At 37.9% G+C, this 21,114-nt stretch overlaps 1 protein-coding gene across 1 annotated transcript; it reads left to right on the top strand.

The window, feature by feature from the left end:
• Positions 1-9,637: 9,637 nt before the first annotated feature.
• On the top strand, positions 9,638-19,427 carry LOC143888285 (cx9C motif-containing protein 4, mitochondrial-like). Its single transcript, XM_077392659.1, has 2 exons — positions 9,638-9,731; positions 18,808-19,427. Exons 1-2 carry the CDS (start codon positions 9,646-9,648, stop codon positions 18,911-18,913), a joined length of 192 nt encoding a protein of 63 aa, XP_077248774.1. The 5' UTR covers positions 9,638-9,645; the 3' UTR covers positions 18,914-19,427.
• Positions 19,428-21,114: the final 1,687 nt, after the last annotated feature.

The following is a 21,114-nucleotide window of genomic DNA, read 5'->3' as shown; positions in this document are numbered from 1 at the left end:
CTTCTTTTGCAAGTAATCATCCTACTGTCAATTTCCTTCTTCTTAACCTTCCTGAGATTTGTTCTTAATTTCCTTTTTATAGTCTTGATTTCTTTTTTTATAATATTTGATTCAAGGCTGTTGTAACCTTCATGAGGTCTGTTTCTTCTTGGCAACTCTATATTTGTGACAATTTTTTGTCAAGTCTATGTTGGTTGCTTGATTTATATCTTGGCAGGTCTATATTTGTGACAATTTGATTGGCATTGTTATTGTTCAACTTCTGTTTGTCATGGTTTTCTTATTTTGATTGACTTCAGAGGGTTAGACCCACTTATTTTAGACTAGATTATATGTTGGCATCATTCTGCATATCAGTTTGTCACAGTTTCTAATTAACAGGTTTCAATTGAGTTTCCCTGCAACGAAACGCATATTTCTGTAGTTTTTGTTAGTTTCTGTCAGGTTTCTGTGCAATGAAACGCTCATCTGAAAGGTTTCTGTCAGGTTTATTTTCCTTCACTTTCCTTTCTGCCACATCAGTTTACTTCCCTTTCCTTTCCTTTCCCGACGAGAGAACAGAGCATAAGGGTCAAAAAATGTGTGCTAGTTTTTTTTTAGAAACAAATTGAACCCTACAGGTCCATTTGGATGTATGTAAAATAGAAATAGAAGAAAAGGAAAACATTTCCATTTCTTTACTTGGGTTTTTCTCTGCCTAACAGTAAAAAAATTGCTTTCCATTTTGGGATATGTAAAGAAAGGGAAAACTTTATCAATGATCCAAACCATTCATTGTCCGATGCACATTTCATGGTCTTTCTCACCGAGTATGGGATTGAAAAGATTAAACTGCTACTGGGATTACCAAAATGGCGGAGCCAATTTCTAATCCAATCCCTCCATATTAAAATTATTTATTGACTCAAGTGATCCTGAGTCCTGACTATTTGATTGGGAGAGACATTTCATCACTGAAATATGGACCAACACTCAAAATTAAAAGGTCTTCATTCCAATGATATATTGCCTAGAAATTGATCTTTTTAGTTTTTGTGTGAATGGCAGAGATTAATCTCCCTAAAAAACATGGTTTTGAACCTCACCCATTCCACTTCATTAAAGGTGAAAGGCTCATGATGGAGGAGAAACATAGAGACGACTGCGTTCTTAGTATCTTGAAAAGGGACTAGGCATGGATTTATCTTCGCTCACGTCTACACATCACATGCAAAGAATATTTTCAAGGGTGCCTAGAGATATTGAAAAGGGACTAGGCATGGGTATAGTCGACGCCATACAACGGGCCACAGACATTCGATTTTCGCCCAAAAATAGATTTTTCTTGTCTGGGTTGTTAGAGATTGTGAGGGATTTTGTAATACAAAGCCAAATCCGTGATGGGTTTTGATAATTGAAAGAGAACAAGTGTTTCCAACACTAATAACTTCAATCAACATCTTCATTTCAACCCAAAATCAGCATATGAAGAATAGGTAATGCTATGTATCGAAACAGAAAAACCCTAAACCTGTTTGGTTGCCGGGTTTTCTTCTTTTCCAGGGATTTATGTGGGTAATGGTAAGAGACAAGAGAGGGGACAAGCATTAATTAGAGAAAGATATTATGATGAGTGGTGAGAGAGGGTAGAGAGAGAAAGAGAGACCACCATTTTCAAGACAAGATTTTGCTGATGTCAGCAAGAAAAAGCTGATATGACCACTAAATATTCTCCCACATAAATCCTAGGAAAAAGAAAACCCAGCTAGTTTTTTTTTTTTATAAACAAATTGAACCTTTAGATGTATGTAATATAGAAATAGAAGAAAAGGAAAACATTTCCATTTCTTTAAATAGAAGAAAAGGAAAACATTTCCATTTCTTTACTTGGCTTTTTCTCTGCCTAACAGTAAAAAAATTGCTTTCCATTTTGGGATATTTAAAGAAAGGGAAAACTTTATCAATGATCCAAACCATTCATTGTCCGATGCACATTTCATGGTCTTTCTCACCGAGTATGGGACTGAAAAGATTAAAGTGCTACTAGGATTACCAAAATGGTGGAGCCAATTTCTAATCCAATCCCTAGACCTGGCAAAAGCGACCCGTGCCCGCGGGTCGACCCGACCCACCCGCAAATTTGCGGGCATGGGTCTGAGTTTTAGTGACCCGTCAAAACTAACCCGCGGGTGACCCAACCCGCAAAAACACGGGTCGGGTCGGGCCAACCCGCGGGCACCCGCTAGTCAGTTGGCTTTTTTAAGGGTGGTGATTTTGTTATGCTAATCTAGTTAGATGGCTTTTTTTTCTAATGTAAAGATGGTGATTTTGTCATGCTAATCTATTTTTTAAGGGTTTGATGCCTGAATAGGTTATGGCTGGCACCATAGAATATAAATAGGTTGTGGCTAGCACCATAGGTTGATCTCAACCCTCCGATTTGAATGTTAGAAGGTTGATCACTTGATCCTAACCCTCTATAGATCAGACGGTTAGGATCAACCTATTGAAATGATTTTTGGGGCACAACCTATTTAGGCTGTGGGCCATCTAATGGACGGTTTGGATCATCCCACGGTGCCGGCCATTCCCCCTCATCAAAATCCAGTGATAACATTTTCAAAAATAAACAACTGTTTGAATTTTGTGTGGGTATCATTTCCCCCTGTTTCTATTAATTTTGTTTGCAGAATTTGTCATTTAAGTGTTCTTTGTTTTTAGATATTTTCTCTTTTGTGATGCTATTTGATGGATTTTTCAGAAGTTTTTGTTTTTTTAATGGCTGCTTGAGCTATTTATTGTTCATCTGTGTTGGGTGGGAATTGAGTATTTCCTTGCAAGGGTTTATTATTGTTATGTGTTCTTTCTTAAGGGTTTAGGGTTTGTGTTGGATTACTCATTCAGCTGCTTTTTGATGATTTTGGGGTGTGGGTTGAATTGGGTTAAGAAACTCTTAAATTGAATTTTACTAATACATTTATTTACCCATCCTTGCTTTTCTACGGGTGTTTCTTGAATTGCATCACTGATGGTTATTTTTCAGCTTGAAGGTGGGATGAATTTGGTTAAATTCTTCATATTAGTCTTTTTCTTTTTCTTTTTGCTGCTCTTATCATACTTGGATTTCTCCAAGAATATGATTTTTCTTTATGGGTATATAACTGCAATGCTCAGATCTTTCACTCAAAATCATTATGCTTGTCGGCTATATCTATGTCAATGCGATATCTTTTAATTTCTAGACTATGTTCTGTTAGTTCAAATGGTTCCATTTTGTATTTACAGATACCTGATATCCTCTACCTGGTCCTAGGATAAAGTTTCTAGGTATTTTTTCTGGCCGTGATTGCGAAATTCGTATATGAATAATGGCTTTGAAAGTTGACCTAATGCTCTATAATGTTTCTGTAAGATTGTATCCTTAACTGTAGCTTACATGGGGCTTTTCATCTTTGTAATTTTCTGATGTGAATTCCAGTTTAGTACAGAAGTAGCCTTGTTTACATAGTTTCTTCCTCATATTGTTCTACTGTCTTTTCTAAAGTGAAAGTTGTTGTTCTTAATAATTTAATGAATCAGGTCCTGCTTATGTACTTTGAATTCTCATACATATTTAACTGATGATGTTTATCCATAGTACTTACTTTAGTCATGCATAGTGGTTGGTGGTAACCAGTGAGAATTCAGAGAATGCAAATAAAATTTTGCGCTTGACTCAAGAGGGAATGATGTGGTATTCTTATACTGTTCACCGTTTACAAATATCGGCTGCAGAATTTGTGACGACTTGTACAAGTTCTTAATTTTCTGTTCATTTCTTGCGAAAATGTTGATTTAACCCATTTGATCTTCTTTAATCTGCCTAGTATCTCATGGTGACTCCATTAGTTGGTAGTTTTATTCTCCTTCTCGGCACAAGCAGGTAACCAATTCAGGATCACCAACTATCATGACTACAAAAATTCATCTTCCATCCCATAAAGTATGGATTAAATGTCTTCTGCAGAAAATCCTTCCTCAGAAAACAGATGTTCCTATTCAGTCAAACAGAGCTTTTGATGTTCCTGACTCTGTGTCAACTAGGTGTTAGTGGCTTGGAATTCTAGTTGTGCATGAATCAGGAGTGAGCATGATGAAAAGACTATGAATAAGATCAAGTTAAAAGGTAAAAAGAAGACATTACATGCTTTTCATAGTTCATTCATTCATTCATTAGGATCATGGTTTTAAATTTCGACCGAAATCCGAAATTTAAGAACCGAAATTTTGGGTTTCGGTCATCCCCGAAACCGAAATTGAGGATACCCGAAACGTTACTTTATTTTGACAGAAATCTCGAAATTTCGTCTGAAATTTAAGGAAATTCCCCAAAAAATTCAATTTTTTTAATTATTTAATGTTTAGCCCAAATTTCGACCGAAACTACTGAAATTTCAGCCGAAATTTGGTATGGAATAAAATATTAATTTTAATAGTTTCGTCCGATTTCGGCCGAAATTTCAGTTTCGGTGAGGACAGAATAGCATTCCGAAACCGAAATTTGAAACCATCATGATTAGGATGCAAAAAATAGATGGGTCCATAAGGATATGTAGCTACTTGTATTAGGTAAGAGACAAAAGCAGAATTGTGCTAAGAAATAAGCAGCATAAATAGTAGCAAATAGGGGACAGACTTCTGTGCAAGCATTTTCAAGAACACACTAAGGGGCCGTTTGGATACGCGGATTTTAGCATCCGGGATTTCTTCAAAATTGTAGCTAAGAGACAAGAGAAGAAGCAGACCAGCCGTCGTTTTTGACTTGTTTTTTACTTCTCGCCGTTCTTTCCGTCGGCAAGAGAGTAGAAGATCCTCCCATATTTCCAGGTTTTAGAAATCTCTGGATGTGGGAGAGATTTTTAAAACCCGAATTTCTCATTTAAAATCCTAGAAACGCTGTCAGGACAGCATACAACAGCTTGATCATGAACCCTCATTTACACTGTTTTCAAGCTAAAAACCTGGATTCTAAAATCCGTGTATCCAAACGGCCCCTAAGTGTTCCTAACATAAAAGTAAGTGGAATGATTTACTGGAAAGTATGAAAAACATTGGGTTACATCTTTTAGCTTGAGTTAATGTAGTGCGCATGGGAGAGAAGCAAATTCTTCATGGCATCGATGATATTATAATCATAGTCAAGGCAAATATTGCATAGAAGTATCAATCGAAGGTTGTAGCAGGAGTTTACCCTGGAAGACCATGGTTTGCTTAGATATTTCTTGGGTATTGAAGTGGACCAAAGTAGAAAATTGTTGAAACTTGAAACTAATTCATAAAAAAAAAGCAAAGTTTTTGAGATGAAACCACAATGATGCTGCCCCTAGTTCAAATTAATTCGTGGACTGGATTTCACTTGATCCGTTAGATATTGGACAGGTAAAGGAATTTCTTGTTCATTTACGTACCCACTTAAAAACAAATAAACCCCGGTTCCAATAAATCATGTCTTCTACCAAAACATTCACCGAGCAAGCAGAGAAGAGTAGGTTAGATCTATTGGTTGAGTTAACGTAGTCAAGATTGGAGAGAAGAAAATCCTCCATGACATCAATGATACGATCAAAATATCAAAGGAAAGTTGTAGCAGACTTTTCTATTGAACACCTCAATTTGCTCTGATATTTATTTTGTATTGAACTGGTCCAAAAGTAGAAAATTGTTGAAACTAATTCATAAAAGGAAAACAAAAGAGCAAAATTCTCGAGATACCTAACAGTGGAAAACTGTAAAGTGAGTGGATAATAGGTTTGCAGAAGATTCAAGTAGAAAAAATGAGGTAAAGGTTTTCAATATCCTATTTTCATAAGACTGAACACTCCATTTATTTCCGTAAATGAAGTTTCAGTTATGCATCATGCGTAGAACTCGTCAATTGGAAGCTATTAAAGAATCCTTGATATTTGAAAGGATCAAGTAGTGATGTAACTAGTTTATAAGAAAAACTCATCATGATATATGCCTCTGCAGAGACTCAAATTGGGGTAGAGGTCCCATTGATAGAAGATCTGCCTAAGAATTCTATGCATTATTGTGAGACAAAGAATACAATGTATGACTAAGCGCAAAAATGGAATATTGAACAATGGCAGTATCAACAGTTGAGGTAACTTGGTTATGATAGATTTTAAAGAATCTCCATTTTTCACTTTCAATTGGGTCAATTGCAATGTGCTGTGACAATTAGTATAAACCCAGGGTTTTTGTACCCAATGCTACATGCAGAGATGTACAATAGATCGATATGGACATCATGAGCTGTCCGTAATAAAAACAGTTGTTGCTGATACCTCCTTCTCAGTTCCTTCTTCCATAACCTGAACTCGGAGAAGGAAGAGACAAGAGGCCCCTATAGAGAATGTGGTCATATGTAGGAACGGAATCCAATAAGGTTGACTATCACTTTGTTCTAAAACATGTGTTATCTGGAAAAATCAAACTCAAATAAATGAAAAGTTTCAATTAGGTGGCTTACATCCTGACAAAATGTGAGCAAGGATTTTTATGTGCTTCCCAATGGCAAGTACTCTAATGTTACTTAGACATATTTCGTCTTGAGGGGTTGCACTTGAAAGAAAATGGATATGCTTATCAGCCTTATTTAGTTCATAGTGGAAATTTAGTCATTTTATTAGTTTTTATTCATTTTAAAAGATTTTAGTCCAAGGCATAATGTTCATTGTGTGTGCACATGTGTGAAAGAGCAAAGTTAACATTAAACCATACCATAACCAGGTCTCATTGTGTGAGGACTCTTGCACTTGACCACAGTGTGTGCAGCTTCTGTCTGCCATAACTGAGTAGGTTGGATATCCTGTCAAAAGGTTCAGGTTCCCAACTGTCATGGCGGACGTCCTTATCAACTTATCCAAATCGACATATCCTCGTGCAGCGTTCCTATGATCCCAGAACCACTTACTGTGGAATATTAGAGACCAAATAGATGAAGGGGCTCAGTCTCATGGGGACTTTTAATGGCTTGCATTAAAGCAAAAGGACATGTCATACAGGTCATGGTCTCTACTCGAGAGGAGTTTTGGGGTTGTCCTGTTATTATTTTATAATATTTGCAATTGTTTCAAAACTTGGACTCGGATGAGAACTCAACCAAGGTAAAAAAGAGTCGATTCAGTCAATTTTTCATTAAGTCAAATGAGTTTTGATTGACTTAGTAGGAAAAAACTCAGACTCAGCCAAGGTAAATGGGAGTCGAATTAGATAGTTTTTAAACAGTGATATTTTCAACATAAATGGTGCTGAGTGGCCTGCTAATCTGTATATATCTTGACTCATGAATAAACATATATCATCTGATTTGCTGTTGTTATCAGTTCTAGCTGTCTCTGGTTTCTGCCTGCCAGATATGATCAATCCACATTCTTCGCTACGAGAAAATATTGATCTCAAAATTGGACAATTTCTTTTAGTTTTCTTTTACCCGGTAACTTCCTTGTGAAATGGGCCATCTCCTGCTGACATCAATATTTGAAGCCTACACCTTATTCCTCCCTCCGAGGATATTAATTGATGAAAATCCTATTATTTCTCTAAGCCTTTCTGCTACCATGCCTCTCTTTAAGACCAAGCTTGTAGTCAATAGATTCTGAACAGGTGAATTTGAACCCTGCACCTTCTTCCTCCCTCTGTGGATGTTTTTTTAATGGGCCCTCTGTGGATATTAGTTGATGAAAATCCTATTCTGTTCTGTAAGCCATTCTGCTACTATGCTTCTCATTCAGACCAAGCTGTCAGTAGACTCTGAACCTGTGAACAGAAGCAAGTGCCATTGAAATTAGAAAGACATGAATATCTTATATTATATTTATTTTTTGTTGTCCTTTCACAGTTTCACTCATGGTTATATTAACAGAGCAACATTTTTTAGTATTGTTTTTTATGTAACTTCTTTGGACATTTTGTACATTTACCACACTATGATCTGGTATTGTTTTTGCTGTTACTTTCTCAGACATTTTTTACATTTACCACTCTTTTATCCGTGAAGAGGTCGGGTCTCCACTTCTTCGCAGTTAATTCTACAATCTATGCTAGAGAATTGGAGCAACTCTGTAAAATCCATGCCATTTCCTTTTCATTTTCATCCATCAACATGATCAGATTGTTGAAGTTCTTTCACATAACAAACCTACCACACCCATCGCATTCCACTTGATTTAGAAAACTTCAGCAGCAGAAAAAACTGTTTTCGGTGTAAGATATAGTGTCACCTTCAGTCTGTTTGTATGCCAATGTATACTCAGACTCGAAATCACTAACTAGCTGCAACAATGAATAAAATTAAAAATAAAACAAATGGGAGGCAATTATAGTCTTATCCGGTTCTAAATGACCTCTTAAATATTTTGTTGAGTGATGCAAGCATATCTATTAATATGAGAATTCATCTTGTATGGTATTTGTTTAGTTATTCAATTAACCCAAAGAAGAAGTAAAAGGTAATCAGTTTGAGTTGGGCTTGCGAAAGAAAAATCAATCGGAATAGAGATGGCATCTCTGAATGTTTCTAATATGTGAAGTTAAACAAAAATGGTATAATGCTTATGCTCAAGGGGCAAAAGTTTATTGAACCCTCATCGGGCTGACCACTTAGCTTGGCTAGCTTATGTGATGCACGCATTAATCTATTCGGGTGATGAATCATTCCCATAAGACAAGACTGTTAAGTACCTAACCGATAGACCAAAAGCTCCAATGGAATGCCGTAATTTAAGCCCTTTAAACTTGGCCCAAACCGGTCTGGATCCAATCTAGTCCTGTACCTACTTAGGAGTTAGGACCATAACATTTCACCACGCTTTTACATCTACCATCCTCAATGGTCCACTTTGCAGTTTTTGGTAACTTTACCGTGCCGACTTTCACTCTGGTTTATTTTACCAAGTAGACCTTTACAGGTAATCTCTCCGCAAGTCGCCCCTTACATGTGAAGTGCTACTGGTTGCTCTGATACCAAAAGCCCCATGACGGATGGAATGCTTGTGGCTAGGCCCTTTAAACCTATCTCATACCATGCTGCGTCCCACTCAGTCCCATACCCAGGCAGGTCCCACTTATGACTCTTAACAACGTACAACAGATTAGACAATTAAAATTTGTCTCACTGATGTAATTTTTAGGGACATGTTACCAGCAAAACCATGTTTTGATATTTGCACAAACACATCTTATCTATTATTATTTAAAGAGTTGTCAAAGGTCTCACCAGCCAATTAAGAAAGAAAGATATGCTGCATTTGTTCAATTATAAAAACATGGTTGTGCTGATAACATTACCCAATTTTTATCAGATTCAAACTAAAAAATCTGTCCATTGACAATTAACAGATTGCCAATTTCTCAAAATCTGATCCAATTGGATGATCGCAGCCATTGGAAACAGTTCTTGGCCCTTGTTTAGGGCCACCTGGCGTACTGTCAAAATCCAGAAAATAATTTCTACTATAGCCCATGGCCCACCAAATCAACCTTACCGATCACATACACGTGGGTTGGGAAAATTAAAAGGATCGCTTAGATGAGACGCCCGCCGACGTAATAGCCTTGATTTTGATTTCAGATGTTCTAATCTGAGATTTTATATAGTCCCTTATTTTGAGAGAGAGAGAGATGGGTAGGGAGAGAAAAGAGCCTTGCAAGAAAGAAGCGTGTGCCATTCAAGCTTGCCTCACCAAGAACAATTTCGATTCCCAGAGGTATTACTATTAACATTATTATTAAAGTAGATTAAATTACATCAAATTATACATGATAATCCCTTCCTAATTCTCAATTTCCTTCAATTTCTATTGGGTTGTGAGGCTGAGGACGTTAATATTATTGGTAAAACCCACATACATGTTAACATAAACAAGGAATTCATATGGGATTTTTTTTTTTGATGTAAACCCAACAGAGAGAAGAAGAAAACAGCACAACACAAATGACTTAGGGCCTCTTTGGATGCCTCTAATTACCATCTTTTCGTAATCTGTTTTGAAGTTAAATATGATTAAATGCAAATAATGGTCATAAAAATGATAATAGTCAATGGGTTACTAAGAGGCCTTAACTTCATATTTGCAACCATTATTAAATTAAAATAATATTATTTACAAATATGGATCAATTTTGGTGGCATCCAAAGACGCCCTTAGATTCTTTCATGACAATTCACAAAAGTATTTCTTCGTCTTTTCTCTTTAGTGAGATTCAATGCTTAAGTTTAGGAGGTATGGAATGGTGTGGATTCCCAAATCAGACATTTTATTGGATGATTAACACCCTGAAGGCTAGCACTTGTGGAAAGGGATTAACAGTGAAATGGTTATTTGAAAGACTATTAAACTTAGATCATTGGAAATGGAGAAGGAATATAGATTTTTGAAGACATGGGAGAAGAGTCAATTATTGACATTCTTGGCTTGGACGATGATGTTGTCTCTGGCTCTCTGCAGCCTATTGATGGAAGAGAGATAAATGCTATTCTAACAGGTACAAATCGGAAGCTCCCTTGGTAGTCCAATGAAGTTGGTTTCTGTTTGGATCAAGATCAACTCTTTGAGCAAGAAACCAAGATATAAGGCTCTTGATGGGAGGCCTCCAAGGTGTATTCAATTTCTTCTCTAGATAAGACACAGTTACGCTCTAGGAACCGTAAATTGGTGTCAAATTATTTGGATTAAACTATCTCGCCTCAAAATTTCTACACATTGGTGGTTCTTCTAAACATGATGACTGTTGGTACCGATATCCATTGTTTTAAAACTCCCCCGCATCCACGTTGACTCCCTTTTACCTTGGCCGCATTGCGCCGCATTTGCGTTCCGCGTTTTGACCTACGGTGTCAATAAAAACTCCTTTGACTCTTTCGAATTATGACCGCGTCAACTGAGTACTCGACTGTGTTGTGCCGAGTTGACTAGGATTTTCTTCGGCCGCGTTCTGCTCCGCATCCTCGTTTTTAAACACTGCCGATATCAACAGAATGATTTTGAATTCAATTTTAGGTGATGTTGTTGTTTAAAGATAGGACAAATAGTGAAGAAGGTTTTGGGTAGATTTATAGATAGTAGATCATGAATTTAAAAAAAAAATAAAAAAAAAATGCACTAGCTGCACTGCTTTTTACCTTGCCCAAATCTTCGCCTATTATAAGTAATGGTGACCCGTTGAAGACTGGAGTAAGGCTAAATGGGGGGAAATTCGGGACCGGGGTGGTTAGCTCGCACACGAATCCTTTCCTTCAATACATATGGCATTGAAGCTGACTTCACATGTTAGTCATGTTTTTCTTTTTCGGTTTCGGGGTGATTCTCCTATTTGACTTGCTTTCCTGATTTCTTTTTCTTTTGGTCTGGTGAGAACTAAGGATCATGAGGCTGGGTGAGTGTTTCTGCTTAGACTTATGAGATTCATGGAGGAGGTGTTTCCTTCCCTTGATGACTCAGATAGTCGAGTGGGCGAATGAGGCTCACGGTGCCTTCTCTATTCATTTGTTCTTCTCATCCTTAGTGGGAAGGGGAAAATACTATTGTTTGGAGGAGAATGTGTGAAGTTGCCATTCCTTTTAGAGTACAGTGTTTTTCTTGGATAGCTATCCTTGGAAAGATCAATACTTTGGACTTCTAAGTCCTGAGGTTTCAGGCTGGCCAATAAATTTGTGCTTTGCAATCAGCAAGAGGAGACAGAGGGTCGCATACTCATTCATTATCCTTTCGCGAGGCGCTTTTGGGTGACGTTGCTACAGTGCTTTGGAGTTCAATGGGTGTTCCCCCTCTTGTTGAAGGATTGAACCAGAGTTGGTGACGTCCTCTCCTTTCCAAAAGGGCATCCTTTTTATGGGCTACTCTTCTTTGTGCTGTAATCCAGACCCTTTGGAAAGACAGAAATTCTTGAGTTTTGACAAAAAATGAAGAATTATTGAAACTGATTGATTTGCAAGGTTAAGTTTTTTGTTGCGACTTGGGCCATTGGAAAGAGAGAATTACATAACTGTTTTTTCTAGAAAAAAAATGATGGACCCAAAGGGAAGAGGAAACTAGAAAGGGAAATCTTGGATCTCCAATGCTAATTTTAAGACAAAAGCATGTTGATGCAGTAGAATTGGTATGAGAAGGGTTCAGATCTACTATGCAAACAGGTGGGAACAAGGTTATTTATATGACTTGGATGCAATAGGAATGGATGAACTGTTCAGATCTAATTTGATATTGGCATGGGAGATGAGTATCCAAGAACCTAAATGAATGAAAGATTGGGAAAAGATGAGAATATTGATTAACGAGAAGACGAATAAAAGAATAATGGAGAGAAGAATATGTTCTAGGATTGGAAAACACAAAGCTAAAGAGTAAAGAATAAATCAAAACACTTGATATCAAAGAAATAAAGATGATAAGTTCGTTAGTATATCGTGCCAACAAAAATTCATGGCCTCACACCAATGGAAATCTTGGAATCAGAACAAGGGGCTAAAACATTGCACCTTGTAGACATCACATCCATGAAATTGTTGCAAAAAAGTCCTTTTCATTCATAAATTATGTTTTTTCCAATGGCCCTAGGGCACATATACTTCGCCACAACTTATAGAGACTTCTAAGCTTACACTCCTAATAACAAATAAAACCGTAACACGCGGGCCCTATTGACTTAAACAAATAAAACCCTAACTTCTAGTAACTTCTCACTTGAAACCCATGAAAATAAACTAGAAACAAAACAAGTTGTGGACCATGTGGGAGCCATTACTAACAAATCCTAATATTAACTTCTTAAAATAATATATAACAGTTAAGGAAAATAAAGTTGCAACTAAGCTCATGTGAGCCCCATGTGGACTGGGTTCATTATTCATGGTAAACAGTTCATGGATTCTATTACATAAGTAGCACTCTACCCTTACTAATCTTCAATGCCTTTCAAACCTAGTGGTGATTTTTAAATTCGAGCCGAGTACTCGTTCGACTAGAGGAATAGTCGGGGGAGGAAGAACAAGTAGCGATCCCCTAGATGCTGGAAGTGGTTATGGCCGATCGACCCGACCGGTATTTTGACTCACTCCTGATTTTCAGGTTAGCGTTCCGAGCCCCATGTGGACCAGGCTCATTATTCATGGTAAACAGTTCATAGATTCTATTATATAAGTAGCCCTAACCCTTACTAATCTTCGATGCCTTTCAAACCTAGTGGTGATATTTAGGGGCCCCATTTCACCATGACTATTAGAACAAGAGTTTGAGCTTGTTTTTCTCTCTTATGACTTCAACTGAACATTTTAAATTTATTCCTGTTATTTCTCCCTGGATTGAAAAAACTTGACCCTGACGAGTAAATAGAATGGTAGTTGTTATTGAGATCAAGATTAACAAATTGGAATTCTTCACCAACGATCCAAGTGCAAGTAGATAATGGTCGTCCTTTCTATTGAACACCATTGTTTCTAGTAGAAAATTTGTTGCTCAACAAGTTTTGCTTCTATGCCTTCTTTAAGGTTGGGAGTTGGATGTAAATGAACAGTCGGCTCCTCAATCATTATAGCCTTGTTAGCTTTTGCAATATTGTTCATTGTTCCAACTTCCACAACTTTAGCATGAAGACTATTAAGTGAAATGTTTTTGGTTTAATGAATATAGATCTTTCAATGCCCAAATCAGATAAGCGAGAAGATCATTGTGCTTTGGAAACATCATTCTTCCCAGTTATATTATCTATTTACACTCACGTTCATCATCATTGGAAGATCATGTTCAACAACAACATTCTGATCTCCCTCTAATTGGCCATCCTTATCTTTTGCACCGTCTTAACTATCTTCATCTGAAACACTACCCATATTCTCATGTTGTCTAGAATCAAGATTTCCCTTCATGGAATTCTGAAAATTAGTTAGCTTCCCTGTTAGTTCAGGATGGATAGCTAATGGAAGCGAGACGAAGTGAGAGTAAATGAGTAATCAATATTTGGGCTTTGAATTTACTGCTCAAGTACAAGTTGTATCTTCTTTGAAGCTTTAGTGACATTTAGTACAAGTTGTATCTTTTGTTAAGCTTTAGTGACATTTTTCAATGGTGGTTCCTTCCATGGAAATAGGACTCTCGTCCTTAGATGATGGAAAATTGATTTTCACTCCGACCCCTCCCTCAATCTGCTTCTCTATGCATCTCCCTTTTTTCCTCTTATAAAACAAACCAAAGAAATATCTACATTTACAGATTCAGCCTTTTCGCTTCAGCTGCCACACTTATCAGTTATGAATAGGTGACTGTGAACCACTTATCCTCGCCCTCCAGTGAAGAGTGATCATCCATTAATCCTACAAGTTGCTATGAAGAGTCCATATAATTGTGGGAAGGTTGTGATGTAGTATGCTTGTCCTCTTTGATGCCCTAATTAAGTGTTGCAAACCATCTGGGTGACATCTTCTCTGGGAGCCATGGATTTTAATTGTTACATCTCCTCTGGGGTCCATGGGTTTTAATTTGTCCTTTCCAGGTACCTCACGAGCTATCTCAATTATAGGGGTTTGTTGTGTGTTTTGTCTATGGGGTCCATGGGTTTTAATTTGTCCTTTCCAGGTACCTCAAGAGCTATCTCACTTATAGGGGGTGGTTGTGTGTTTTGTCTAACATGTATAACCCTCGGAATGGTCCTAGGTGGTGGGGTGCCTTGTTGTTCTCTTCCTCCACCATTTTGGATTGTTCTGTCTTTTCAAATCTTCCACTTGGGTCTCCAAGATATCTAGTTTTTCAGCAATCTTAAACAGTAACTTATCTCTTTGAATTACGAGTAGTCATCTTAACCTAAGCTCTTATACCGAAAATGATGCAGGTACAAAAGGAAATAGGAAACTAGAAAGGAAAATCTCAGATCTCCAATGCTAAGTTTAAGACAAAAGCTTGTTGATGCAATAGAATAGGTACAAGTATATTTCAGATTGATAGATCTAACAGGTGGGAATAAGGTTATTTTTATGACTCAGATGCAATAGAAATAGATGAACAGTGCAGATTTAATCTGATCGTGGGGTGGGAGGTGAGTCTCTAAAACTACGGATGAATGGAAGTTTGGGAAAGAATGAGAATATCAAATAACAAGAAGATGAATAGAAGAATAATTGAGAGTAGAATATGATCTAGGATTGGAAAAAACAAAGTTAAAGAGTAAAGCATAGATCTAAATACCTGACGTCAAAGGGATATAGTTGACAAGTATGTTGTGGAACCCTAGGCATCACAACAAGGGGTCAAGGCATTGCACCTTGAATTGCAGACATCACAATCACGAAATTGCAAATGGTTGCAGATAAGTGTTTTTCATTCATAAACTTAGTTTTTTGATGGCCTTAGGGCTTATATGCTTATAGACTTCTCCAGGACTTGTAGAGACTTCTATACTTAGGACTCCTACCTAATAGCAAATAAAGCCCTAACAAGTGGGCCCTATTGACTTTAACAAATAAAACCCTAACTTATAGTAACTTATCACTCAAAACTCATGAAAATAAACTAGCAACAAAACAAGTCATGGACCATGTGGGCCCTCTTACAAATACTTATCCTACTATTAACTTCTAAAAATGATAGATAAATATTAAGGAAAATAATGCAACTGAGCTACTGTGAGCCCCATGTGTACTGAGCTCTTTATTCTTGGCAAACAGTTTGTGGACTGTGTTTCATAAATAGCCCTCCACCCTTACTAATCATTGTTGCTCTTCGAAACCTAGTTGAGGTTCTTGTGGGCACCACTTCATCATGACTTTTAGAACAAGAGCTTCGGCATGTTGCTCTCTCTCGTGAGTGTGGCTGAACATGTGAAACACAGTCCACAAACTGACTTCCTATAAAAAAAGGAAGTCAGTCTAGGCTGGGCATATGTTGAAGAAAAAGAGAGTCGCATCTGGGATCCCTCATTTTCCTAGTTTCATCAAGCTGAATTTTGATGAATGTTCTCATTGGTAATGCCTGACCAATAGGCATTGGAGGCATGTTTGAAGACAGTAACGGGATGTTGTTACGGGAGTTCTCTGGTCCTATTATTACCACAGACTCCAACTAGTCTGAGGCAAAGGCGCTCTTGACTTGATTGTGCATTTTGTTTCCAGATTTGAAAGGAGTCTTATCGTGGAGGGTGATTATCAGAATCTTGTTAACCGGAGGTCTGGTTCGTGTAAATGGCTAAGTCTGGTGTTAGCAGAGGTTTTCTTATTGAGGGGCAATCCTTGCCCTATTGAAATTTTCTCCATCTTATGTTAACAGTGTTTTTTTTTTTAGATGTCAAATAATATTAAAAACAAGGAAGACCGAGAAAGTCTCCCAAAGGATTACAAAGAATAATACAATAACCTCAAGGAGGCAAAAAATCAAAACTCTCCAACTGTAATCTCTCAAACTCCTGATCTAGCCAAAGAATCCGCCTCACAATTTGCAGATCTGCGAACATGGTTGAAAACAATGGATGACCCCTCTACAAGATCAAGGATTTCGTCAAAAAGCGACCAAAATCTCCAAGGCGGTGCCTCAGTCCCACGGAGCCCCCTTACCACATTTAGCGAATCCCCCTCCACTATAGTATTGCCGATATGGTCTCTTGCAATTCTTTTAATACCCTGATGGACCGCTCTGACTTCCGCCTCATTTGAGTCACACACTCCTAACGGCCCCGAATAAGCCCGCAAGGTAGCCCCTCTGAAATCACGATAGAGACTGCCAATACCCGCCGGTCCGGGATTGCCCAAACTTGAACCATCAAAATTAAGTTTCATCCATCCAATGGGAGGAGCATCCCACTCTTGAGTCACTTGAGATCGATATTCTCCACTTAAACATACCACCCTCCAACCCTCCCACAAGTCAAAAGCAGAGACAAAATGAAAAGGAGGCAAGCATTTGGCCCAAGAAATGGTAAGAGCGATGATATTGATGTATAACCGGTAAGGCGATCTATTAGACCCCTCAAACACCCTTGCATTTCGGTCCTTCCAAAGGACCCACAATGTAGCAAGGAGACAAATCCTCCACAACATCTTACCTTTTTTCTTCCATGGCACCACCTCCCAACAGGAAAAGACTTCCGAAATAGAAAAAGGAAACATCCAACAAATCCCAAATCTCCCCAAAATGTACCCCCAAACTTCTCTAGCAACTTTGCAGTGAATAAAGAGATGGCAAGCCGACTCTCCATCTTCCAAACAAAGGGAGCAATGATCCACCAAGAACATACCCCTCTTCCGAAGAAAGTTACTACTTCGAAAAAAAAAAATCATGGGGACTGCCACCTTCATAAGGCACTCTTCTTCTTTCGTATCACTAAGAAGTTTCATGTGAAAGTTCTTGAGTCCGGAAATGGTTCATTTTAATTCCCATTGTTTGTTTAGATGACTCGACATGGTTTGTCTCTCTTCCTGGTTTATTTAAATAACAGTGCCCTTTATCAATTTCTCAGCTGAGGCCTTTGTTTTAAAGCAGCAACAGTAACAGCTATTCCAGATGAAGCCCTCTGTGATGTTTGATCTTTTGCTTGAATTGATATCCTAAAACGGTTTCTTTGAAGGGATGAACAGCTCACTTGTTCCTGTAAAATCCATCTTGACTCAACAAAAAGTATTATTTGACCTCGTTGGCGTAATTGAATCAAGGATGAAGCAAAGAAGGAAAAGGAAGAGGAAAACCATGAGGGAACCAAAATGGAGTGATTTTTGTTTAAAATGTGAGCTCCAATGACTTATATACTAATAATGCACCTTTGTTATTATACCCTTAATGAAGGGCATTATTATCCAATGCATGTATTTTACTTCTTTAACAGTTGGCTTGTTGCTTCAGCTCACCTCAATACTAATGGAACTATCCGCATCCCATCCGAGTTGGATATAATATGCTTTCTCAGACTATTTAATTCCTTGGTCGTTGTTGATTCACTGTTGGCTTTGACCTCTTCATTGCTGTATACCTAATCACAGTATGTTCTAGAAATCCTGATAGTATTATCTGAAGGGCAGTGATAAATCGACCCCCTAATCTCTCTCTCTCTCTCTCTCTCTCTCTCTCTCTCTCTCTCTCTCTCTCTCTCTCTCTATGTGTGGGTCGATTTAAGATGTATGGGGGTCGATTTATCACTGCCCTATCTGAATTGCCCATGTTTCTGCATACCAGTAGTTTCTCAACATGCAACCTTGTGTCAAGATCAACATATTTTCTGTATCTGGAGACTCTTATCTTCTCATCCCCACACTCCATTGTATAAGGGTGTTGTTCGGATTAATAAATGTGCTATGATTTTTATTTCTTATATCATGCATTTTAAAATTGTCTAGCACCCTTAACGACATTTATAATCTTATATTGTGCATGTTTATAATTTATATTGTTTCCTGAGATCCTTCACCCCACCCGGGCCTTTTATTAGCGATTCCCTCCCACGAAGGCCCTGTTTGCTTTGGATTTTCAGAACCGATTGCGAGTCCAAAACTTATTATTTGACTCAAAATCAGACGTAAATTTTTGTCCAATAATCAGTTTTGGACTCACAATCGGTTCTCAAAATCCAAAACAAACAGGGACTAAAAGATTACTGATTGTGCTTGGTCTCACATCTTTTGGCACTTCCTGTTTCCGATTTAATCTTGTGGATTGAAGTGGTTTTATTGTAATGCTACATCTTTTTGTTTCAATTTTGATTGGCATCTTTTTCGTTCTGTAGACTACTGTTAACAAATCAATATTCGAACTGTTCTGAACATGATGACATTTGGCCAGGCAACATGATTTCAGTTTCTGATTGGTGTAGGTGCCTGAAAGTCATTGAATTGCTTCAATTCTGCTGTGAGAATTGCAAGTATAACTCGACTCATTGTGCTTCGCTCTCTGGGATCCTGAAAACAAATTCCAAGTAAGCAAATAGGTTCCTAGTGTGAGCATTCTTATTAAATTTCAGAGAAAGTGTTCCCAAATCTTGAGATGATTGATAGACGACTGTCAGTAGACGGGAAAAAAATGCCTACATCTCTGCTATCACTTCTTCCTGCAGGAAAACCACTGCCAAAGATGGTGAAACCTCGGATGGGACCCGCTTGAAGTCATGAAGGAACTGGAGCTACATCTCTTTTCAATTTCCATTCAAGAGTTCTTAAGTGTTTCCAGGCCCTTTTTAGACACACCTAGCGAGCAGGGACAAAAAATTAGTCTTACTGATTTTTACGGTGCCGAGTGGAAGGGTCGTCGCCCGAGAGATAAAAGTTAGTAAGTTACTCTAGCATCGGCATGTGGCGCATCCTTAACACAATATGTAGTTCAAAGTTCTTAATCAAGTAAGGCATTTTTTTATGAGTTTTATTTAGAGCTTAGATGATCTGTAAGAACACAAATTGATTTTAGTTGATGATAAAAAAATATATGATATTTCCATCATGTCCAAAATATATTATATTAGCATTCTTGGCCCATGCATAAGGTGTAAAATAATGGGCCCCATCCCATAAAAAATGAGGTGTAAAATGGCGGCCCTGGCCCTGGCCCCGCCCCATCAAATTATGAGGTACAAATGGTGGGCTCCACAGCATAAGATATGATGTGTAAAATGGTAGGTCCCACCCCTGGCATGGCCACACCACGTAAGGTGGTGGGCTCCGCATGCTATGCATGAATTGTAAATTTTAATGGAACTGGGTAAAGAGAAATGGGAAAATGGATGTTTAGGTTTGATTTTCCCTCCACTTTAGAGAGAGACTTACCCGAAACCCAAGCATTAATTAATAGCAACAAAACTGTTTCTGTAGGGTGGCGAATTAGTAGTGCAGTAAAACTGATTTAGTAGGCAAAATGGATTTAGTAGAGGCATAATCGAACCCCCTTTCGTAGGAGGCCAAATTAGTAAACTTAACTCAACTTAAAACTCAACTAAGCCTTTGTCCCAAACTAGTTGGTCGGCTAATGAATCCTTTAGAAAATTTTCATGAAGGAGGTGAAAGAATCTACCCGGCTCAAATTGACTAAGTCTACTCTTGACACTAGTTGGGTTCGTCTACATGGATCATTTTCTTCCATACCCATTAAAAAAACAAAAAAATTCTTCCATTCTTCCTATCCAAGGTCATGTTCTATGTTATGTTCCATCCTATCCTATCCAAAGTCATGTTCTGTTATCCGACAAAAACAAAACTGTTTTTGTAGGAGGCCAAATTAGTAGTGATGATAAATCAACAAAACCGGTTTCATAGGTAAAACTGATTTAGTAGGCAAAATGGATTTAGTAGTGTTAATAGCAGCAAAACCTAAGAAAACCCAATTTACAGTGTAAAAATTAAATTTCTATGGAAAAAAGTAATACAAAAAAATTCTAAAAAAATGCCAATGATGATGAAAAGAAACATGGTTAGTATGAGTGTTGCTATGGAGACCGATAGTGGAACCGAGAGAATAACCTAACAAATCCCCATGCCACATGGCATGGGAGGCGTAGTTTTGCCATTTTCATGGAGAAAAAAAAAGCCAAAAATAGGGAAAGATTTCTAATGTGGTAAGAAGCTATTTGATCAGTTCCACTCTCGGTCCCCAAAACGGTTACCATATCAGATAATACTGAGTCTGTTGTAGACATCAAATCAAATGAGAATATGTTAGGTATCTAACCATGCACCCGTCTCTTTTTTTCTTTTTTTCTTTTCTTTTTTTTTGTAAGGGAGCAACTTGGGTTGGGTTGGGTCAGGATGAGCTTTTGCTAGAAACTGAATAGGATTCAACATGAAACTGACCCTATTTTAAGGTAAAAACTCAACCCGAATTCCAAAAAATCGACCCGAGTGGCACCCCTACTTTTTTGGGGTTGGGCCTGTAGCTCAGTTGGTTGAGGTCTTGTATCTCAACCTTCAGGTCGCAGGTTCAATCCCAGCTTACCCACCCAAAAAAACATTCTTGGATGACCATCCTTATTCCACATGATCCAGACCATTCTGTGGGTCCCACTACAGAATTCAGATCATGCTGAATTCAAGAGGGTGGACCCAATCATAGGCTCCCAGCAAGCTACCTTTGTTAACTAAGGGAGCGTATGGAAGCACAAACTCTCGGCAGCCGCTAGGATTTTGGAAGGAATTTC

Source organism: Tasmannia lanceolata, unplaced genomic scaffold, assembly GCF_043159265.1.
Source record: "Tasmannia lanceolata isolate RefF3 unplaced genomic scaffold, GAP_Taslan_0.1 ptg000012l, whole genome shotgun sequence".
Lineage (NCBI taxonomy): Eukaryota > Viridiplantae > Streptophyta > Magnoliopsida > Canellales > Winteraceae > Tasmannia > Tasmannia lanceolata.
This window is presented reverse-complemented; position numbering and strand designations above follow the sequence as displayed.

What these genes read in the sequence shown, in the direction of transcription:
- LOC143888285 (XM_077392659.1), top strand. Translation starts at nt 9,646, where the DNA reads ATGGGTAGGGAGAGAAAAGAGCCTTGCAAGAAAGAAGCGTGTGCCATT. An exon ending in AACAATTTCGATTCCCAGAG is followed by an intron (nt 9,732 to 18,807) that starts GTATTACTATTA and finishes TGATTGGTGTAG; the next exon opens with GTGCCTGAAAGTCATTGAAT.